This window comes from Oreochromis niloticus, linkage group LG23, assembly GCF_001858045.2.
Source record: "Oreochromis niloticus isolate F11D_XX linkage group LG23, O_niloticus_UMD_NMBU, whole genome shotgun sequence".
NCBI lineage: Eukaryota > Metazoa > Chordata > Actinopteri > Cichliformes > Cichlidae > Oreochromis > Oreochromis niloticus.
In genome coordinates, this window is record NC_031986.2 from 40,461,745 (window position 1) to 40,484,742 (window position 22,998).

General features: G+C 40.3%; 1 protein-coding gene across 1 annotated transcript; it reads left to right on the top strand.

The window, feature by feature from the left end:
- Positions 1-344: 344 nt before the first annotated feature.
- On the top strand, positions 345-22,954 carry cilp2 (cartilage intermediate layer protein 2). Its single transcript, XM_005478992.4, has 12 exons — positions 345-543; positions 3,416-3,525; positions 4,103-4,424; positions 10,856-10,933; positions 12,354-12,623; positions 12,810-12,992; positions 13,441-13,596; positions 13,696-14,013; positions 14,419-14,527; positions 14,876-15,033; positions 16,991-19,419; positions 19,511-22,954. Exons 3-11 carry the CDS (start codon positions 4,361-4,363, stop codon positions 19,396-19,398), a joined length of 3,744 nt encoding a protein of 1,247 aa, XP_005479049.1. The 5' UTR covers positions 345-543; positions 3,416-3,525; positions 4,103-4,360; the 3' UTR covers positions 19,399-19,419; positions 19,511-22,954.
- Positions 22,955-22,998: the final 44 nt, after the last annotated feature.

Genomic DNA, 22,998 nt, shown 5'->3' on the forward strand with positions numbered 1-22,998 from the left:
ATACAGCATATAAGGCAATAACAGAGTTTGTACAGTTCTAATGAACTTGAAAGCCAATCTTTGGTATGACCACCTTAATTAAGCAACTCAGCATGAACTCTATTGGGCAGGGGTGTCGAACTCCAGGCCTCGAGGGTGGTGTCCTACAGGTTTTAGATATCACCCTGGGTCAACACACCTGAATCAAATGATTAGTTCATTACCAGGCTTCTGGAGAACTTCAAGACATGTTGAGGAGGTAATTTAGCCATTTAAATCAGCTGTTTTGGACCAAGGACAAATCTAAAACGTGCAGGATACTGACCCTCAAGGCCTGGAGTTCGACACCTGTGCTCTTGGGCAGACATTACTTTTAGTGTTCAGGAATAATTCTCCAGGCTTCTTGAAGGGGATTCAAAGCTCTTCTGTGGATGTTCTTTGCCTTTAGCTTTGTCCTCTGTCAAGATGATCCCACAGTGCTTCAGGAATATTAAGGGCCAGGCTCTGTACATATATTTCAACCAAAAGTTTAACATTTGGATTCATTGCTTCATCGCACCAGTTGTAAGTCCACTTCTTTTCTACCTGCTTGCCTTATTAACAATAACTTCTTCACAGCCACCCTTCCACTGAAAGCATTTTTGATAATGTTTCAGTGACCATAGCTTGATTATGCATCTCAGGCCTCGTGTCAGGCCTGTAGGCTATGTTGGATTTACTTAATTCAATACTGGACATTGATTGCACACAACTGTTTTGCTTTGGCAGAAACTGAAACAACTGAGTTAAATCAACACGTATTCATATTCAATAAACCTGTGCATTTTGTGTTGATAAAACGCGATTGAAACATGTTTAGATGAAGTAAGGTGAGCTCTTGGAATATTTTAATCCTTCGCAGTTTTGTCATTTTATTTCAACACTATTCAATAACTTTTAGCCCAGTACTACTTGGTCACTTAAATACTACATGTTGTCTTCATATTACATAATGTTCAACAAAGTCTAGAGTCTGGTTAACATAAGAATTGAATGGATCTACAACGACTACCACCCTCCTATCTTTATCTGGGTTGCAGGGGCATAACGCAGAAGTGATAGGGTAAGAGGCAGGGTACACCCTGGACAGCTCACCAGTCTATCACATAGAGACAAACAACCATTTGCACTCACATTCACAGGTAATTTAGAATCACAAATTAGCCTAACTCTAACAACTGCATGGCTTTTAACTGTGAGAGGAAACCAGAATACCCAGAGAGAAACCACTACAACCTAGCCAGATTGTGGATTTGAACCCGGGGCCTTCTTGCTGTGAGGCAACAGCATCCACCACGCCACCAATCCAGGCTTAACAAAAGTAGGAAAGCTATGATTTCAAGGCTTGATGCAGAATTTTCTATACATTTTTGTCCTTGACAGGTTAAACCACAATAAATAGCGATAGCATACACGAGGTGTGTGTGTAGTTGTCTGCTTCTTATAACTCCAGTGATTTTCCTGCAGTTTGAAATCTGGTGCGATCTTGTGAATTTCATGAGTCCAGCAACTAACCACTCTTACTAGACTCTAGACTCAACAAGAACAAATTAAGTTGTTGAATTTCATACAGATCCTACATGATTTAATTACGTTCAAGATAGAAACATGAAATTTGTGTGTTCAAATTACAAGGTAGACTTTTTTAATGTGACAACAACCCAATTTACTTTTTTTGGTATACCGAAATAAGTAGAGGCGGCTGCTCGACTTGACTGAAATGGACGCCTTCCTCAAACCACGATCCAACGGGCGCAAGACTGAAATCCCGTGCGGTGTCGCGAGATTTAACATTGCGATATTATTGACTTATTTCACTCGAACATGATATGAACAATTTAATCTACCCTCTCTGCATGTAGTTTCTGCACTATATAGTCACACTTAACTTTAAAGAATGAGGCAGTTGTGTTAAATACACACAAGATGCTTACATAAATCCAAAAGATGGCCAATCCCTTTTTTTCAGTATACTGGATTTTTTTTCCTATTTCTTAAGGACACAACTTTAAGATATTGGCCAGTTTTTTTAGGCCTCCCACTTTTTGTTTCCTCAAAATTTCAAGGGTACTCAGCATACCATGCCAAAACATGCAGGGTTTTGACTAATAACTGTTTCAGAATGTGTGTTTTTGGTGGTGAAAAATTTGTGCTTTATGCCGGTTAGACAGTCTTATCTTGTCTGTTATGTGTGGACACAACACCATGCCATTCCTTTTTGATACCTGAACAATTCATAGGTCAGTACTAAGCGGCTTAAAAAGCATTCTTCTGGAAGTGTTCAAGTACAAAGACTGGACACAAAATGAATGGAAAAGCAGCCAATGTCCAAAGAAAAACTTTGAAAGAACTTTAGAAAGCCTGGAGAACTATTCCTCGATCTCCTGTTAACCACTTTAAAAACTTACAAAAAAGTCTGGCTCCTTGGAAACAAGAAATTAGGGATGAGTATGAGTACTATAAACAACAGTAAACTACAAGCAAAACAACACAAAACAGCTTGAGTAAATATAGAATAAAAATGCATGTCTTAATATTTCTTCGTGACAGAACTGAGAACTCATGAGAGTCTATTTCATAAATATTGTCTTGGTGAACTGTAATCCACATGCAATGGTGGAAAATGAGTCTTTACCTCATTAAGAAGTATTTCATATTTCAGCTGTCTGAGATGGAGCTGGTGCTGGTACTCCACTGGTTGCCAGCCCAGGGGGGCAGGCCTGTCTAACAGGTCACAAGAAAAATGTGGGGGGGCCACTGAATGATTAATGAGAGAGGAAAGAAGGAAAAACAAAGTTCTGATACACAAATCTGTATTTATTTTGTGGACTTGTTTGTTTGGTTGAGCTGCTAACAGCTCATCTGACATATGAAACCTTACGATCCTCTTAGCCAGTTTCATTTGCCAGGGAGCTAAGGGTGAAGGTGGGTGGCTGGTGCAGTTAGGAGGTTCAGAAAACACTGGTGCTTTCTTTAGGAGTGCATTGTATTTTGTATCATTTTAACAGGAAACTCTTAATGTGAAAAGTAACTGATAATAAGATTAGCATTAAAAGCACATTTTTTCTAGATTTCAGAATTGAACTTACACATAAATCTCATTACTTTTCAGCCAATTAACTGAACTTATCTTTAGTCTTTATCAAGATGCAGACAGGGACTCTGGGGACTTTTTAACACCTTTTTAAAAGTTTTAACCCAGTGGGATGTTTAAACAGTTCAGCCTAATTAGTGTTTTTAATTTCCATTGCTTTTATGAGGATCTTTACCAAATAAAACACTTCACATCCTGTAAATGAGCCCAAGTACATTGCACCTCATAAGTATGTCGCGTGTCTGCGCTCTGAGGACTTTCCTGAATGGCATGCCATATGACGCCACTTCCACTCTTTGGCAGTGCATCACCCAGCAATCAACAACTGCTAAAGAGTTACAAAACTAAACCAGAAGTTGAACCCGAGGGAGAGCAGCATCTGGCACTGTCCCATGTCTGCTGGTAAGACAGAGGTAACACAGATTGGGAGGGGGGGCAGCGAAGGACATGACAATTTACAGAAGATGATTATAACTATCATCTCTTATTTATAAACACAGTCTTGAATTATTATCGCAAATCACAAGAAAATGTGTTGTGTCAGCTAGACCTTCATATTTTAAATGCCTTTTAAAAAAAGCAAGAGAAAAAATAAAAATAGAGTTTTCAATCATCCGGAATTAAAGTTCTAAAATTCTTTGCATGACAAGACACACATAGAAACTAGAATAGAGCTTTAAAGCCGGAAACACACACGTGAAGCCACACACCTGTTGTGTTGCTAAATATGTATTTGCTGGTGCAATAGGGTGGAGGGGGGTTACAAATCAATGTAACCCTTGAGTTAAACAAATGCAAGTAATGCTTTAAATAAGCCACAAATAGTGAAAAAAAGCTAAGAAGAACAGGAAAGCACCCTCTTACTTTCAGTAACCACAGACACATGTACACATTTGCCTTCTCTTTCCCTGTGTGTGTGTGTGTGCTCCTTCCCCTCTCTTCCCCCACCATACCCTTACCTTTTTTTGGACCATGATATGGGGGACCCAGATGTTGCATTTCACTGGCCAATGGTGAGGAGAGAGGGGCTGGATTGGTGTGCAGTCCCGATGCCCCTTCTTTTAAAAACGGCTGAGCTCCTGTCTCCAGCTCAGCAACTCAACTCACACGAAGGAGCAGAGGCAAGAGTCTGCCCAAACAGCAGCCTCAGTCACACCTGAGGACCTGAAGTAGCTACGCTCAGCTGAGAGCTGAATTAGTTCGTATCGATGCTGTAGAGAATCGTCTCTAACAGAAGACGCCAGCACAATGTTGGGATTAAATAAAGTGGCGCTGCTGCTGTCTTTCCTGGCCTCGGTGGCTCTGAGCCAAGGTAGGTGAAGATTGATGATTGAATTGCTAATATGTTATTATCATGCCGGAATGACACAATCCCAAGAAATTGTTGTAACTACAGATTTGCCAACAAAATGATGCTCGTGAAACAAATGTTGAAAATGAACCTTGAGCAATTTTCAATTCTCTTTTCATAATCACACAAGAAAGAGGGCCAGTTTATGAGTATTAACACATGTGCCGCACAACCGACAGTAACTGTAGAGTTCCCAAGTTGACGGCATTTCCCTAAGGATGTCAGAGCAGGATGTTGAAATAATTTAGACAAATGTCTGAAGATGAGCTCATGTGATAAGAGTAGTGCATGATTAGTGTGTGTGTGCTTGGATTACTTACGTTGTAGGGACATTAATCTGTGTTCAAAGTCAGCCTACTCCCTTCTGGGGATGTGAAGTCATAGAGTCCGTATTGTAAATCCAAAAATCTTGAGAAGAAGATGTAGTTTGAGGTTAGGTTTAGGAAAGTAGAAATACTTTTTATGGGTATAGTAAGTCTCTAGCAATGTAAAACTAAGTCAAAGTAACATCCTTTGAAGTGATGGAAACGTGTGATAAGACTGCCGTATTACCTCTTTATCTCGAAATCTCGAATCTAAAGCCATATGCATGTTTTTCCAGCACTCTTAATAACACAAAGGAGATGGATGGAGATGGAGTGGGATGTTAAGGAGAAGAGGTCGTGAAAACAACAATTTCATGATTATGAAAACAAAGCGTGTGTCACCAAGCCCCAGCACAGTAGCTGCCACTATCAGCAAACGGAAGGCCTGCTTTATGAAAATTGCGTCCAGCTTTTATTATTTGACCAACACTCAGTTTGAAATTACAGCTTTTTCGCACTATTTTTCTAATGTAGCTCCCAGTTTTTAATGCTGGTTAAGTGTTGGTTATCTGCAGACATTAGCACAACACAGTTTCTTCCAGATGAGATTAGAAGTTCTTCCCAGCAAACTTCACTCTTATCATCCACTGAAAGTTTGCCATTCTTCCTGAATGACACCAGTAGCAGCACTTTTTCCAGAGCTGTCACTTTCTCTTCACCTTACAGCTGCTTCACATTAGCTTTTTCTCTCTTTTTTTCCAAAGTAAGGGAGCTGGCAGTTCATAAAAGCAAATGAGTGTGAATACACCTTAATAGTCTCCATGTCTTGTTGGGCTCTGAAGCCTCTGAACTGTAAATGTCTTTGTGCCATTCACTGATGAGTATATATCAAAAGATGAGAGACCAGTGAAAGTGCATGTATAAATGGTGATTCATACTGACTCTGACTGAACAGAACACTCCAACCTTAAAATGGATCGTAAAATTTTAACACCTCATGCCACGCTCCTTTAGCAGTACATCCACATCTTGCAGTAAGGTGGTGCATTTTTGTCCTTATTTCACCCTCTAACACTGGGAGCAGTCCCTAAAGATATAAACGCAGTCACCTTGGAAACAAGGTGCAATAATCACAAACCCAGTGGCCCACTTTTCCACCTGCTTGGTTTGTGCTCGGCTTAATGACAAAATGGAATAAAAAAGAGTAATAGGAGCACAGGTAAAATTACTTTACTGCCCTCTTTTTTTCCACAGTCACACTGGCCAGCTTTTCACTCTTTCCTTTTCACTTTTGATGACCAGTTCAGCCCTCATAACTGCATTCAATCCACTGCTAAAGTAACGACCGTGTGTCTCCATCTGTCCGCTCGTCTTCATCTGCTCGCCTTTTGTTTCTAATCTGTCTCCCTCAGGTATTTCCTCACAAATACTTTTCCCACCTTTCTTCCTTCTGTCTCTCCCTCAGTCACACTCCCTCCTCCACCTTTCTCTACCTACTTCTCCCTGTCCTACTCCATCAAACGTTCTCTCCTCGCCTTATTTCTCAGTCACCCTCTCCACACACCTTAGAGCTTAGAGCTTTATGAGCTGTTTTTCTATTTAAAGTTGGCAGCTGCTGCTGAATGCCCACTGTAACTTAGAGGGGAAAACAGTGGTATTACCACCTTCGGGTGTAAATCTTTCTCTTTCTCTTCTCTTCTCTTCTCTTCTCTTCTCTTCTCTTCTCTTCTCTTCTCTTCTCTTCTCTTCTCTGCATAATTTTCAGGCAAAGCCAAAATAGTTGGTGAGTAGCTGAAGGGCTGTTAGTCAGACGGAGGGGTAGTTCTCCAGATGCTGACCACTGTCTGCTATAAAGCACAGAGCTGTCTGGCCAGCTGACTTTAATGACTGACACAGAGATTACATAGAATCAAACGAAAAGGCGCAAACTCCCATTAGTGACATGCTGCAAGCCACAATCACATCTTTCATTGCTTTGCTTTTCTACTCATGTGTACAGACACAAGAAGAGATGCCAAGAAATTATTTGTTGCAGGATTAATCAGCTGCTTTACATTTTCAGCTTCTGGCTCAGTACCTGTGCACAGGTGGAGAAGTTCAACCTCCAGATATTTTTTCTTGAGAAATTCAACACTGACGAACTGTTTTTAATAGTACCAAGGAAACAATGCGGTGTTAGACAAATACCTTCCTTTAAATACACAAATCCTCTGTTATACTTTTGTAAATCCTTAAATCATGTGGTTGGTTTCCACCATTAGTTAATGTCACGGACAAAAGTGCTGATTTTAAGGAGCTACAGATGTTTATAAGTTTTGAGAGACTTTTGAGAAGAAGAAGAAGAAACTTTGGGGTAAAGAGAGCGAGATAGGCACTGAGAAAAAGAGCAGACTTTTCTGAAACCACACACACCTCAGCTAAGGAGCTAGCCAAACGCATAAACAACTTCCAGATGACATGGCAAACGGATCATCACATACACAGGCCCACACACACAATACATACACAGTTCATGCATGGAATGCCTCTGTTTTTAACTTAATTCGAGCACTCCTGTGGCAGCTGCTGTTGCACACACTCCTGAGCCCGAGCATGAGCAACATCAACAAATAAAGCATAACCCCATTCTTTGAGCCAGCTTTGCGTTGTCTAGTAGGTTATGTAACACGAGGAAGCATGCCGGTGTTTTTACATCTTCTCCTTCTTGTAGGGATCTGGAATATTATAAATAAACAGGATCCAGACCTTTTACTTAAGCCTCATCTGTCTGCCAGCCTGCATCTGGCACAACCATACCTCCCTAATATGAGTGAAATCGTGTTGGGTGCAACTTCATAAGGTCCTCCATTTTCTCCACAGTTCCACTCTTCAGCAGCTTTTTTATTAGATTTTGGCTAAGGCAGAAATTTCTCACTCAGAAAGTGAAGGAGAGCAAGGTTGTCTTTCACAAAGGCACCAGGGCTTATTAATAGAAGATTTGCCTTTGTGCAGCCAGGCTGTAAGTGAACCAGCTGTATTTCAGAATGAACCACTGTGACGTAAATCATTGAACCCAAAGCTAGTTCTCTAAAATAAGACTTGCAGTTGTCACAACAGACCTATGGTGGATAAAGAGGGCAATGAATGCAGCGGTGGATGAAAAGTAATCCAGTAGCTGTGTTTCAGACATATAAGTATATTGCTTGGTATTCAGGAACTTACCATGTTGCTATATATGGAAAAGGATGCAGATCTGTCCGAACGCACCAGTGCAGCTATCTTGTTACCTTGTCCAAGGTTTGTCCAAGGTTTATGAGGGTCACAGTGAGTGTGGCTAAAGCTGCTGGCACTTGAATGTAAACATATTTCATTTTGAAATGACTAACGCAGTTGTTTCTAACAGGAAAGCCTCGCGTTTCCACCAAACTGCGTCTATTTCCTAAACTTAACCATGCGATCTAAACAAAGCTAAACCGCAACATTGTCATGTCATAAAAGAAGTTTATTGTTCAGCTGTGATTTGACAAGCGCCAAATGGGCCGTTAAATCAGAAAATCAGAAGCAACATACACAACGTTTGGGTTGTGTAACAGCAGCTGCAAAAAGTCAAAGCGTAAAGACATTTCTGTTCACAAAACCAAACCCACAAGGAGCACATGAACAAGGTATAGTGCACCAGTCAGTCCCTTTAGGGTGTATTTTCCTAAAGCATAAAAAGGAAATAAGAAGTTCTAACTTTGCTCCCGTTGGCTTGAAAAATGTGTGTTACTTGCCTCTTGATGAGGTAAATTCGCTCACATACCAGCCGCATGAAGCAGTGCCCCAATAAAATCCCCTAGCATTTAAAATTCATAAAGTGTTAACATATCCCTCAGAAGCACAATAAGCTTTGAGTGCACTGTGGGAGCCAAGCCAGTTCATCCCAGCCATTACTGAGGTCACTACCCCAACATTTGCCTTCTTCTGTAGCTAATCTGGGTTTCCTCTGTCTGCTTTCTAAAACCATTAGTCACCCTATAAAATCCACCGAATTGTTTGCCATTTCATTTTCATCATTATCAGACATCTTGAAATGATAATCCCGTGGTTCTGCTGTGAATTCCCTTTGCTCTGGTGTGAAAAGGAAAGAAAAATGTTATGTAACAGGAGCCGAAATAGTGTTTTGGAACTTCTTGGAAATAACATGCGCTTCAGAATGGGGAGCATTATTAATTAGCCACAGGAGTTTTAATTCATTTTTAATAAAAGAAACAAAAGGCTTCTTTGTTCACACACACACGCACACATAAAAAAATAAATTTAAAAAAATTCCCCTCTCGCCCCTGCGAGCGGTCTATCCTTCAAGCTCGGGTCCTCTACCGGAGGCCTGGGAGCTTGAGGGTCCTGCGCAGTATCTTAGTTGTTCCCAGGACTGCGCTTCTGGACAGGGATCTCTGATGTTGTTTCTGGGATGTGTTGATGATTTGTGAGCAACATGTCACTGAGAAAAACTGTGCTTTACCTGCTCGGGAGACAAAAGAAAATTGTGAAAAACTATTTGAACTGATTTACTAAACTAAATCTGCAGGAAGAGCCACATCTGCTCACCAGATCAGTGTGAAAGCATTTGCTTCTGTTTATAAGTCATTCCAGGGTATCAGAGAGACAAAGCTGATCTGGAAAAATATCAATGGTTTTTAAAGCCAAGGGCATAAAAAAAATCAACAACCATGAAGGTCAGCTGACAGTCTACGTTACCCTAAAAAGTGAAGTTGATGTGTGTCCTGCTGAACTGTTATCCTTCTTTTGGTAAATCTATCAAAAGCCATCAGGGCTTGAAAAGAAATGTGCTGGCATGAAACTAAAGACTTGAAGTGAGCTGTAAAACCAGCGGGGACTGGGATCGATACTGGTCTCTGTGCTGGGCGTCTCTGCTCGTAAACTCAGCAGTGTCTCTCCCACAGTTCTAAACGCTTGCACATTTCACACACGCACACTGAAGCGACATAAGCCACTTTTTGTTTCTGTCACAGACTGACATTTATTTTTTCCGCATGGCCACATTTCACATTTCTTCCCAGAGTTTCAAGCGAAAGAAGAAATGTCAAGCAAACAACTGACGCTTTTCAAAACATAAAAAAATTTGTACCGCAGGAAAATGATTCATTGCACATCAAAGCATGCGTGAAAATGTACGGTGCATGCTTAATAAATCAAAGAGAAAAAACTTACATGAATGCCAGCTTTAATATCGTTCTTTTTCTAAAAGGTCAGTATTTGCTTACTGCTTACATCTACTGCTGTGTGTATGAACACACGCGTTTACAAGAAGATGATGTAAGATTTATTTAGTGATATAGGCATGCAGTTTCTGTGCAATACATATTGTACAGTCATACATCCTTCAAATAAAAACAACTGGCATGAAATTGCTGCCTATATGCATGTGTTTGAGTAAGAGAAAGAGGTGAACAGAAAGTTAAAGTAAGGTTTACATGCTTGGCATCTGCACAGAATATCAGATGACTCTGCAGGTTCAGATTTTCTCAACTGAAGGTTCATTAGCATTCTCAACAGTGGGTGCTTATTGATGGATCAAGAGGAGAAGGGAGGACAGAGGAGGGCAAGAAGGACTAAAGAATGAAAAGATGTATGACAAAGATGTCTGGGGGAGATGATATATGGAGGGATAAGAGACTGCCGCTGCTGAAGAACAGCTATGATAAAAGAGAAGACAGAGAGGAGGGAAAGGGGAAATATAGGAAAAAAGAAGAGTGATGGATAGACACTGATGAAAACTTACATCGGAGAGAAAGAAAAGGGAATAAATCTTCAGTTTGTTGTCATTTAAGCAGAAAGTCTCCTTGCCTCGAAGAAAGAGCAAAATGTGCATGTGTCCATACAAAATTGGAGTAAATCTCAGCAGCTGTTCAAAACGCACACACATTGAAAACTTGATTTTATCAATAGTGTAATTTAAGCAAGCACAAGTACACATATTTTCAAAAAGGTAACACACTCTCATCTCCAACACACGACTTCTAGAATTTCTTCTCTTTCTTCTCAAAGTTTCTCAAGGACAAAAAGTGTAAGCTCGCTCTATAACCAGCTGTTTTCTTGTGTATGCAGGATCTGTGAGAAGTGAGAGTCATTCAGACAAGAGACGGAGAGTGGCCTTCAACATGCACGCTGACTCACAGACAACAGGTACCGGAGGGAGATTGAGAGCTAATTCTTTGGCAAACGTTTTCAAACTGTGAGAGTTTAAATATCAGCTGAAAGCAAAAGTGCAGGCAGATTCCAGCCAGTATTATAAAACTATCAGTACGCTCGTTATTGCTATTTGACTTGCTGATTTAGCAGCCTTACTAATGGCTGTGACTAAAACTTTAAAGACTCAAGGTAAATCCTTTAGTGCCCGATAAAGATGTTACCTCAGAGATTTTACTCCTTCGCAGACTCATAACTCAGCAAACTTTGTAACTCCAAGGCATGAGGCCGAGACATAATTTTAGACGCAGTGTGTTTTGTCTTTGTATGGTGTCCATTGCTTTTACGAACACATCTGCTCGGAAATAATAGAAAAAAGATGCTCCTTTTAACTTTGTCTAACTCATCCAGCGATGCTGTCTAGACATCCTTGGCTACAGTAGTAATAATAGTTAATTACAAAAATACTTAATTACAGATACTTTTATCAATGGAATAATGGAAGCAAATAAAGACAGGGCTCAAGTCTGGACCCAAAGCTGACTAAAAATCATTCAGTGCACCATAATAATTCCTGTTTGTTCCCCTAAAGGCCTGTTGTTATGGAAACTGTGTTTCTGATCAGTGAAGTAAAACAAAGAGTGGGAGTTTTTAAAACTATAATTACTTATGTGGATGAGGTTATCTTGGAGCTCAGTGGAATCATATCACAGTTTTTTCAGCAGTTATTAAGAACAGATAGAGGTGTAACACTAAAAGACCTTTCTGTACAAAAGATGTATGACTAAGCTGCTTTCTAATCATTCACTGTTAGCATAGCTGGGAGGATCGTTTGTCTCAGTCAGCTTTCCGTGATGTGAACAGCTTTAAACCACAACATTAATACAATTAGGAGCATTTTCTTCAAAGTTTGAGAGAATTAAGCTTTCAATAAACAACAGTTTTCTAACTATACAGAAACAGCTGTCTGTAACACATAATCCCTCCACCAATTCTTGGTGGACATTATTTTTTGGGAGTAAAGCAGTGCTTTACTTTTAAAGGAAAACAATCTATCACATGTGGCTAATGGGTTCCTTTTATTTGTAATTCCTCATGTTTCTCAGTAGGAAATTGTTCAGGTTTCAGAACATGCCACAGATGGAAAACTAAACAGAATGCCTCATGACTCAAGCCAGGGGGCATGGAAAGATCCTCAACAATACAAAGCTCCCTGGAGTATATGAAGTCAGTTTCAGATGATAGTTGCAGACCTCTGAAAGCTTGTAACCCATCCCTGCTGTTCAAGTCTTTCTTAATTCTTAACAGTGTCCCCCCCATGTAAAACTAGCTCCAACCTCCACACCACAATTATTATTTTTTTCTAATGTTCTATTTTTGTGGTTTTCATCCACGTCTTCCCTTGATGTGCCTCCAGGCGTGACTGAATGGACATCTTGGTTCAACATTGACCATCCTGGGGGAAATGGAGACTATGAGCGCCTGGAGGCAATTCGTTTCTATTACAGAGAGAGAGTTTGTGCACGGCCTACAGCTATGGAGGCTCGTACTACAGACTGGGTGGCAGCGGCAGAAACTGGGGAAGTGGTTCATTCAAGTCTGGAGAAGGGATTCTGGTGCATCAACAAGGAACAGCCACATGGTCGCGTTTGTTCTAACTACCATGTTCGCTTCCAGTGCCCCCCAGGTAGAGCTGATTACAGCAGCCCAGGGCTGCGGAAGCTTTTTCTTCACAGATGAATATTTAGCCAAAACACTACAAAAACTCAACAAATATTAAACATCGTACTTGTGTGTTTTAGCACCATCTGTGGTGCATAGCTACATCTTTCAAGATTAAAATGTCCCTCTGTCCTCCGTAATATGTTTTTAGTGCAGAGCTATTGGACTGACTGGAGTGAGTGGGGCCCCTGTTCAACCACAGTTTGTAATGACGTGGGTGTCCAAGTCCGTCGGAGGAAATGCGTGAGCGCACAGCCCATGCCTCTGCTGTTGGTGCCAGCATGTCAGGGGCACCATTCAGAGAGAAGAGAGTGCATCACCCCACCATGTACAGGTAACAGCCAAAAATCAATCACCACCAAATTTCTGACAGTTCCCTAATCTACTGTAGAGAATATGGTCTTTGAACTACACATAAACTATTTTATGTGTAGTTTTATTGGTGAATTCCTCACAATGTTCTTTTTAAACCATTCAGTAGGCTTTTGAATAAAATATTTTATTTCTCATCCTTATGAATACAGTTATAAGTATAAGTGAAACTGTTCAATTAAAACCTTTAGTTTTGTAAAGACTTTGACATTGTAAATGCCCATGTGCCATTTGCTGCTGTGTGGTTTCAGGCAGCCGTCTCTACAGCAGTCTTATTGATTGAAGCTGTTTCAGTAAAGTTCTGAATGCAGCTAAATCCTTTACAAATCCTATAGTGCAGCACAAGGGAGTTAACAATCCGTTTGATAGAATGATTCATTGAAACTCCCTTCCGTTGTGTCTTTTTGTAGCTGAATGGAGTCCATGGGGTCGCTGGGGGTCATGTTCAGTGACCTGTGGTGGAGGTCGCAGAATTAGGAGAAGGACCTGTGCAAGGACTTCTGCGACAGTGCAGTGTGTGGGACGGCCTGTTGAAATCCAGAAATGTGGAAAGACTCCATGCCCAGGTATGCAAAGCCACACTGCATTTAGCTGTAGTCAGGCATTGCTTTACTTTGGCGTCTTGATCAGTATGTGCTAACATCTCTATGATTTCTTTACAAAAGCCAAATGCCAGTATGTGTGCACTGAAGGCCATCCCAGTGAAGACTGCAGTCACTGCGTGTGTAAAGGCCACATCCTACATGGTGATATCCACAGTGTGACTGGTGTCCCTGTGGCAGGAGCCTTTGTGTCACTAGCCAGCCATCCCAAGGTCATCCGTGCCCGTACAGATGCTATGGGTCACTTTAAGCTCCTAGGAATCTGCTCTTCCAGCCCAACTTTAATCACCATCAGGAAGGAGAAGTTTGCCCCTATCACTGTGTCCACTTCCAGTAACACCACAGGCATGTCCTGGGTCCGGGCTATTCTTAGATCAGCCGGTAAGTGCAGATAAATGAAAGAAAAATGATTACATACTTTTGGATTGTTCTTAAAATAGGTATTATTACAAGACTAGCATTATTATTATTCCACATAGTCTACAAATCCTTCAATCATATTCTCAGACGACTGAAAACAGGAAATTGACAGCTCTACAACATAAACAGTCTGGACTATTGTGAGACTTTACATAGCCTTGAGCAGTGACTTGGTTGCATGGAAACCAAATAAAAATAGACTTGAGCTGCTTTCAAAAAGGCAATTCCCTCAACAATCATATTTCATAAGCTCAGAGACCGAATAAAGTGTAATGTTTGAATTTTATGAGCTCTCTATGACCTGCGGCACCATTCACAACAATCAGAGTAAAGTCTTGATGATTTGCTCCATTCTGCTTTCCACAGAAAAGCCGTACATTGTGAAGCACCCAGAGGATAAAGTGCGTTACGAGGGAGGACGGGTGCTGTTGTGCTGCAAGGCAACAGGATCACCAACACCTGACAAATACTACTGGTGAGATGAACATCATTGTTGGCACACTCTCATAGAATAACACTCAAAAAATAGTTACAGTCCTTCCTACACTTATGAAATGTATAGTTTTTAAGTTACAGGTCATAAAACTAAAACATAAGCTCTAAAAGCTAAAGTCATCGGATAAATCTCCCTATGAAAGTCATTGTACAGTCATTGTTAGCATAAATTATCAAAATAAGTATAATTGGTGGCATATTTTAGATATAATTTTAAATATAATTGCTTAGCTGATTAAAGTTCAATAAACATTCCACAATAATGTAAAAAAGTAAAGTGAAGAACAAATCACTCTCTCTGTTTCCTTCTTTGTGTCTGTTTATCAAGGTATCACAATGGGACTCTGCTGGACAGGAAGGTATACAAGTATGAAGAAGACCTTGTACTGCGAGATCTGAAGCCAGAGCAGTCGGGACAGTATTACTGTAAAGCCAGCAGCCCTGCAGGAAGCATCAAGTCCTCCCCCGCCTTCCTTACTGTAACTGGTATGTGTAGCACCAAACAAGAAGGGCAGAAACAAAGAAACCACTTCCTCTGCCAGAGCTAATGCCCCATTTAGTTGTTTTGTAAGTGAAGATACTGATCTGGATTGGCACCAAAATTAAGTAGGTTTTTTCCCTAGGCCATGCGCCACCTCCGCACCAAGTTTATGAAATGCAGACTAGTAGTATTTATGTAGTCCTGCTAAGAGAATGACAGATATCTGACCCTTGGAAAAAGTTGAATAGTGTATTTACATGTACTGCATGCAGAATACTGAATATCAGTGTTTTTTTGTGTTTTTCAGGTTGTTCTTTAAGTGAAAAATAGTAAAGTTCTGGTAAAATGTAATTCATCTTCATCAGACTGAGAAGAAATAATTTGCTATGATGATAGAAAGCGGCACACAGGGATTATAGCTCGGGATGGCTACCACCCCAGTGCATTTGACAATGACGTATTTAGTCAATGTCTTGCACTGGTTCAAGTATAACCACTGACAAAAAGCAAACAACCACAACTCTACTGTATAAAGAGCAGCTGCCTCAGAGATTGAATACACAGTTAAAGAGGAATGTCAGTGCTGAGCTCAAACCAAGTCATCCATGAGCCATGTCTACGCATTAAGAGGAATCAAACAAAACCACAGTGGCTTACAACTGAAAGAGAGGAGAAAGTCAGTTAATAATCTATCTTTCATTGAAAAAACCAACATGGGAAAATGAAAAATATCAGTCTTACGATCTGGCAGAGCCTGGAGGAATAGGTTTTTATTGTGTTTACATTGGTTGAAACTACAGCTTTCTAAACAGGGATTCTTTATTGTGTGAGAGGGCTCTGGACACTGTAAAACCTCAAACCCAATTTTTCCAGAACACCCAGTGTTGAGATGAAACCCAAGATTGTCAATAAATTATGTTTCTTTTCTCTCTCAGACTCAGACAAGTATGTCTTTCCACATCCATGTGGGAGAACCCCACATACACAGCTTATATTCTCCAGGTGCTTGTTAGTTAAGACACAGATTAACAAACAGGCTTTTCATGGAACAGTGCTAAAGCAATCAATTCTAGGCAACAGACAAATCCCTGTACTCCAAAAGTCATTATGGCTGGAGACACTTTATGTGTGCAGAACAACACCTGCACCTCAGAGCGGGATGATAAACATGCCTTCATCCCAATAGTTTCTTTTCCCCTTTTACATAATGCAGAAGTTTAATTTGAATAACACATTATGTTTACAACTGTTCAGGAGGTTATAAGTTATATAATTCACGATCAAAGGAAACTTGCAAAGCAATACAGCAATCTACAAATCAAACTGCTTCATGTGTTTGCAGTTATTGACTTATGCGGGAGATGGTGAGCTTGACAGGGATACTTAACTACAAACAACCATGATATCATGCATAATAATTATGCTGCCAGTGGGTTGTTGAACAATTGTTCGTTCTTTCCAGCTCCCAGTTGGATGGTTGGTGAAGAAACCTTTTCTTAAGGTTGAAGTCTAATTACCATTTTATGCATATTTCACAATCCAACTTGGCCACTTAAATGCACTTTCGGGCCATGTAGACCTTGGGCGTTTGTGTTTACTGTGTTTATAATGTGAGCATCCATGTGTGAAAAATAAAGGTATAAATATTTTTATATATTCTACCAGCAAGTTCCAACTATTTACTATACCTGTTCCATATTATGCTTATAAATCAATATGCAATTACCCTCAAACCAGGAATTTTATTTTAATGCTAGATTCTATATTTGACAAACTCAAGTGCAGATACAGCTAAGCAAATAGAACATGAACAGGCCTGTTTTTAATATGTTAACTCTGCATTTACTTCCGAAACACCATCAAAGTCACATTACACAGCAGTCAACTTAAAATTTATGGCAATATTTCTTTCATGATGATGAAAGAACACAAGCTTAATGTCATTTATTGTCTATTTCACAGACAAAGGAGCACCAGCATGCAATTCTACCCCTGAAACACATCTCATCAGGCTACCCATAGACTGTGTTCAACCCGGGACTGACTCCAAGTACTACAATGCTGGCCGCTGCCCTCACAACAAATGTGCTGGTTCCCTAGATTTTGATATGGGCTGCAGAGATGGAGCTGGATTCTGTTGTGGCGTTAAAAATATGGAAAGCAGAATTATTGACTGTGGTAGTTACAGCCTCCCCATCCGTGCTGTGATACAGTGCGGTTGTCAGAAATGTGTGCAGCCAACTGTGCTGGTTCGTGGTAGAGTAGTCACAGCTGACAATAATGAGCCTCTGCGTTTTGGGCACATCTACATTGGTAAAGAGAGAGTGGGTACCACTGGATACCAAGGAGGCTTCACGTTAAGAATCACCCCTGACACACAGAGATTAGTTGTAAATTTTGTTGACCCTAGTCAAAAGTTTATTGACACGCCCAAGGTGTTCATCTTTGACAAGAAAAGTGGATCTATTTACCATGATGTGAAAGTGATGAGAAAACAAACACCAATTGATATCAATGCAGGAGAGACCAATTTTATTGACCTTGGAGAAATTAAGGATGAAGACCCCATAGGGCAGTTGGTTATTCCTCCTAATTCTTTTCATAAGGACAATGGAGAAATCTACGAAGGAACTGTCAAAGCCAGTGTCACATTCATTGACCCAAGAAACATCACTACTGCAGCAGCTGCCCCTGGCGACCTTAACTTTGTGGATGATGAAGGTGACATGCTTCCTTTAAGGACCTATGGCATGTTCTCTGTAGACTTCAGAGATGAGTCCAACAAGGAGGTACTTGGAGCTGGCGCTGTCCAAGTCCTTCTTGACACACAGCACGTCAAAATGCAAGAGCACATACCCCAGATGAAACTGTGGTCTTTAAATCCGGACACAGGAGTCTGGGAAGAGGAGAGCGACTTTTCTTACAGCACAACAACTACTGGTGGTCATGGAAGGAGCAAGCGCGAGGAGCGCACATTCCTCATAGGCAACATGGAAATCAGAGAACGCAGACTTTTCAATTTAGACGTGCCTGAAAATAGACGCTGCTATGTCAAAGTTCGTGCCTACATGAGTGACAAGTTCCTACCTACTGAACAGTTGGAGGGTGTCGTGATTAGCCTGATAAACTTGGAGCCCAAGCCTGGTTATTCTTCTAATCCCAGGGCATGGGGCCGCTTTGACAGTGTCATAACAGGACCCAATGGAGCCTGTTTACCAGCTTTCTGTGATGCCCAGAGGCCTGATGCTTACACAGCTTATGTCACAGCAATGCTGGGTGGGGAGGAACTGGAGGCAGCTCCTTCCTCCCCAAAGATGAATCCAAACATAATTGGAGTCTCTCAACCTTATCTAGATAAAATAGACTACCAGCGTTCAGACCATGACGATCCAGCATTAAAGAAAACTGCCTTCAAAATCAACTTGGCAAAGCCTAACCAAAACAATTTTGATGAGACCAATGGGCCAATATATCCATATCAGAATTTAATAGCTTGTGAAAATGCCCCTGTTGATGCTAATCATTTCAGGTTTTTTAGAGTAGAAAAGGACAAGTATGAATACAATGTTGTTCCCTTTGAGGAGAATGATTTGACGACCTGGACAGGAGATTACCTCTCCTGGTGGCCTAACCCCCAAGAGTTTAGAGCATGCTTCATCAAGATCAAAATTCTTGGACAGAAAGAAGTCATGGTCAGGTCAAGGAATCTGGGAGGAACACACAGAGAGACAAAGGGCCAGCTTTATGGAATCAGAGACATTCGCAGCACTCGGGATATGCGAGAGTCCAATACCTCAGCAGCATGTGTTGAGTTCAAATGCAGTGGCATGTTATTTGACCAAGCTGAGGTGGACCGGTCCCTCATATCAATCCTTCCACAAGGTAACTGCCGCAGGATCAACACCAACAACCTCCTACAAGAGTATCTCATTAAACATCCACCAGTGGCTCAAAACAATGAGTCTCATGCCTTCACCATGTTAGCACCCGTTGACCCTTTGGGACACAACTATGGTATTTACACAGTCACAGACCAGAACCCTAGAGTGGCCAAAGAGATCGCTATTGGGCGCTGCTTCGATGGCACCTCAGATGGTTTCTCCAGAGAGATGAAGTCAGACTCTGGTGTTGCACTGACCTTCAGTTGTCCAGAGAGAAAAATCAACAGGGAAAGTCTTTTCCAGCGTCTGCAGACCAACCCAGGTCAAACTTTGTCTCAGATGGCGAGGGACATGAGAGAGTTAGATGGTCTGCAGGTGAGGAGATCATCCACCCAGGTAGTGGCTTATCCTTCAGAGCAACGGGGTAGGACCCAGAATCGCAGAGTCACCTCAACCACCAGGAGAAGAGTATCTACACGCATTCAGTAATGCCAACAGAAGTGATAAAAAGTAGGTTGAAATAATATAATTTGATCAGTGTTTACACTAGCAATCACATCAAAATGACATATCTATAATAATCTTTTCTTTACATTGCTAGGTCTTCAGTTGAGAGTCATATGATGGCATCAAGTTCAGAAGATTGTCTGTCTGCTGATGAGTGTGAATTCCCCCTTTACTATGAAAATCACAAACCTGAGACAGACAGCAATTTAGAAAACTCATTAGGTCTGATGTTTACTTGAAGAATTTGTTATATTAATTTCTCCCATCAGTAGTAAAAGACAAGTATCATTTGTCTTTATGTAACTTGGTGACTGGCTTTTATTGACTGTGCTCTCATTTTATGATTGAATACACTAAATTGAGGGTTGAAATTAGAACTTTTATAGAGCTAATCTGTGGCATTCCACTTCCATAGTGGGTGTTTTTGCTGACATGTCTCGATGCTTGACCCGAAACCAGAAATTTAAAAACTATAAATACCATGGTAGACCCCAAACACTTGGTAATTGGCCATAGCTTTCCACTGAACTCATGCTTTTCCTCAAGATCAGAGAGAAACCAACATGAGGTCCTTGTTGTCTGAAGCAGACACTGAGCCCTTTTTATACAAACTCAGAAACTCTCCATGAAGTGGAGGAACATGCAAAAGAGACAGTGGGGTGAAGCATGCCACCCAGTGAACAGAGAATGTTTTCAGCCATGCTTCTCAGTGTTTTTCATTAGTGAACCATATTGCCAACTGTGATTCAGACAGACGTTCTTCCACACTTACTTAAAATGTGGAAGACTGAGGTTGTCGTCAAGACAAGCAAGGACCTTACTTGTAGCCGGCACTTCAAAATAAAGATAATTGTTTTTGGAAGCATGACGTAATTTCCTTTCCCCCCTCTGCACATTCCACATTAGAACATCACCAAACAAAGTGTTACTTATAATAATCTATTCCTCAATACTTTCATTCTCAACAAGAAGCTCTTTCAGGGTCTAAATGAACTTTGTTTTTGTTCTAGGGCAAAGTGTTTATGAGCTGCCTTTATATTTTGAAGTGCAATAAATATCATTAAACTTGAGAATTAATAAAATTCAGCATGTTTCAAACTATAACAGTTCATGAAAAGTGCTGCTGGTGAATTAAATAACAAGTTTTTCATGTTGCATGTTGTGTGGCTAAGGTATTTGTACCTTGCACAAGAATCTTGTTGTTGATTTAGTTGTGTGATTTTCAGCCAATAACTGAAGTTGTGTTGTGCAACCTTTTGACTCTCTGAGTCACTGTTTTTTTTTTTTTTTTTCATTCTTTGTAGCATGAATCCGCTGATTTTACAATAATCTTTTTGGCTTCAGTTTGCAATCTTGTTAGTAGACTATAACGCCATATGGATATGGAAATAGACACATGAATTGACTATTTGGCTACTTTAACTGAACTCAGTAATAGGAATGGAGTTTACACAGTGATAAAATCTATTGTTTATCTGCAGTATGGGCTTTTGCAGACCTATGGGAGAAACCCTTCGAGCTGAACTAATCCCAAAATGAATAAGGTGCACTATGGACCTTGGAGAAACCAGAAGAGGCTGACAAGTAAATATAAGCCTGCTGCTAATTAGAAAATAAATTACATATTCTCTTGAGGACTGTAAAAACAGTTTGACTTTCACAAACAACCAAACTGAACTCAAGCAATCAGCAATAAATTGGGCACAAGAGTATTATGGACACATATTTCCTTTGAAATTGCTACCGAGCTCTCTGCACATTTAACATTTGAAGATGTCTTTTTTTTAAAAATCTCAGTTCATTTGTGCTGTTATATTTTTAGTTCTGATGTGCAACAAATTTATCATTTAATATGCTGTAAATGGTATCATTTCAAACTTGTAAATCTTTCTATGTGGAGCACATAGCAGCACTCCAAACAGAGATCTATAGAGTGGCAGCCTGTGCAAACTTCAGCAATATCATTGACCTCTCTAATCACAGGCCTGTGGGCTGTGTGTGAACGAACAGTTCAGATGTCGAGTTGGAAACAAACATGTCCCAGCAGCAGATACAGCATCCACCCCATAAGAAAGATGATGATTGAATCCAGGTGTAGGAAGAGATAAGTCCTATAAAATGCAATAGTTTGTGAGGTCAGCTGAAGAGGCCAAACAGATGTAGAGCAACTAAAGGAAATGTTAGACCAAAGACATCAGAAGGAAGAGAAGCAAGATTATCTAGTGATGGGTTTAATCATTTCTGGGTACGGTTTGAAAAAGAAAAAAGGGAAGGGAAAATATTAGTGGTCTTTGGCCTCATAGCCCATCACTTACAGAATCTTGAGCTTTGAAAGTGGTTGCACATGGAAGAATGCAGATTTTCTTCAGGGAATGCTTTGACAGGAGAATTGGCTTATTCATGAGAAGAAGTTATCAGGAGAGTTTGAAGGACAAGGTAACAATAATAGCCTGAGTAAACCATTATGTAAGGCTTTGCATGGAAAAATAAGCTGTGCTCTCCAAACAGCCACTTTGTCTTTAGGGAACTTCAAAGGAGATTAAAGAACCTCTGCAATGTTTGGTTTAATCGCTCAAGAAAAAAAGTTTCCAGATACTTTAAAATCAAATAAAGACAGTTTGAGCCTGAAACCAACAGATAAAAGAAGATGAAAATATTCCTTTTTTAATTAAAAGAAACTTGACTCGTTGGCAGTAGTAGTGGCAAGACTTTTACTTTATTTAGTGTCAGAATCATGAATATGATTTATGCATTTGTGTTTCAAACTCCTAAATAAATTGTTTGACATTTGGAGTTAGCTGGGTACTGGCTGTATTTTTTTAATGAACCCACCAATGTAAGGGTATCATCACTATTCTCATCTCCAAACTCTGGCAAGGAGGAGAATGAGCGTTTTTCCCAAAACAGGGAACTAATGTCTAAAGCATACTATTGGTATAGTCACAGCTTTGCAGAATTCTTGAATGGTTGAAAATTGGAGATTTTCAAGTGTATTTCAATCCATCTGGCAAAATTTGAGTTTTTTTGTGGCAACTGATATTAGAAAAAAAAGAATCTAAGGAGTGGATTTCTATTCAAAATACTTGACCTGAGTTTGCCTCTGTCACTGAAATGTTTCTGGCACACTCTGACTTTAAAGCGGAAAAGCACAAGTCTCTGAATCCACCAGAAACCATCTACAATTTATCAGAAACTTAAGCGTGAACAGACATGTCCATTTTCTCTTCTGTATAGTCCAGCAGGGTCTCAGGGAGATCATAATTTATTCACAAGACGGTCAACCTTACATCTTTCCACCACTTTCTGGAGGACATGGAGAGAGTTGCATACTTGCCACTGCACCCCAGGAAGCAATCCTGAGTAGTAAAAGAATTACATAAATCAGCTCTTGATAATAGTATGTAATGCTAACTATTGCATGGAGATGCTGAATGCTTTGTTTCTCTCTGAATTATGTCTTTATGTGTAAATTGTGTATTGTGTTAAATTTGGTATAAATGTACGAACGAACAAGTGTAAATAAATGATTTTGTGTAAACATTTTGTTTGATGTTGTCCTCTGAACTGTGTATATAAGTTTAA

Coding starts and splice junctions, on each gene's coding strand:
- cilp2 (XM_005478992.4), top strand. CDS start 4,361: ATGTTGGGATTAAATAAAGTGGCGCTGCTGCTGTCTTTCCTGGCCTCG. Junction 14,528..14,875: donor ACACCTGACAAATACTACTG/GTGAGATGAACA, acceptor CTGTTTATCAAG/GTATCACAATGGGACTCTGC. Junction 15,034..16,990: donor CGCCTTCCTTACTGTAACTG/GTATGTGTAGCA, acceptor TCTATTTCACAG/ACAAAGGAGCACCAGCATGC.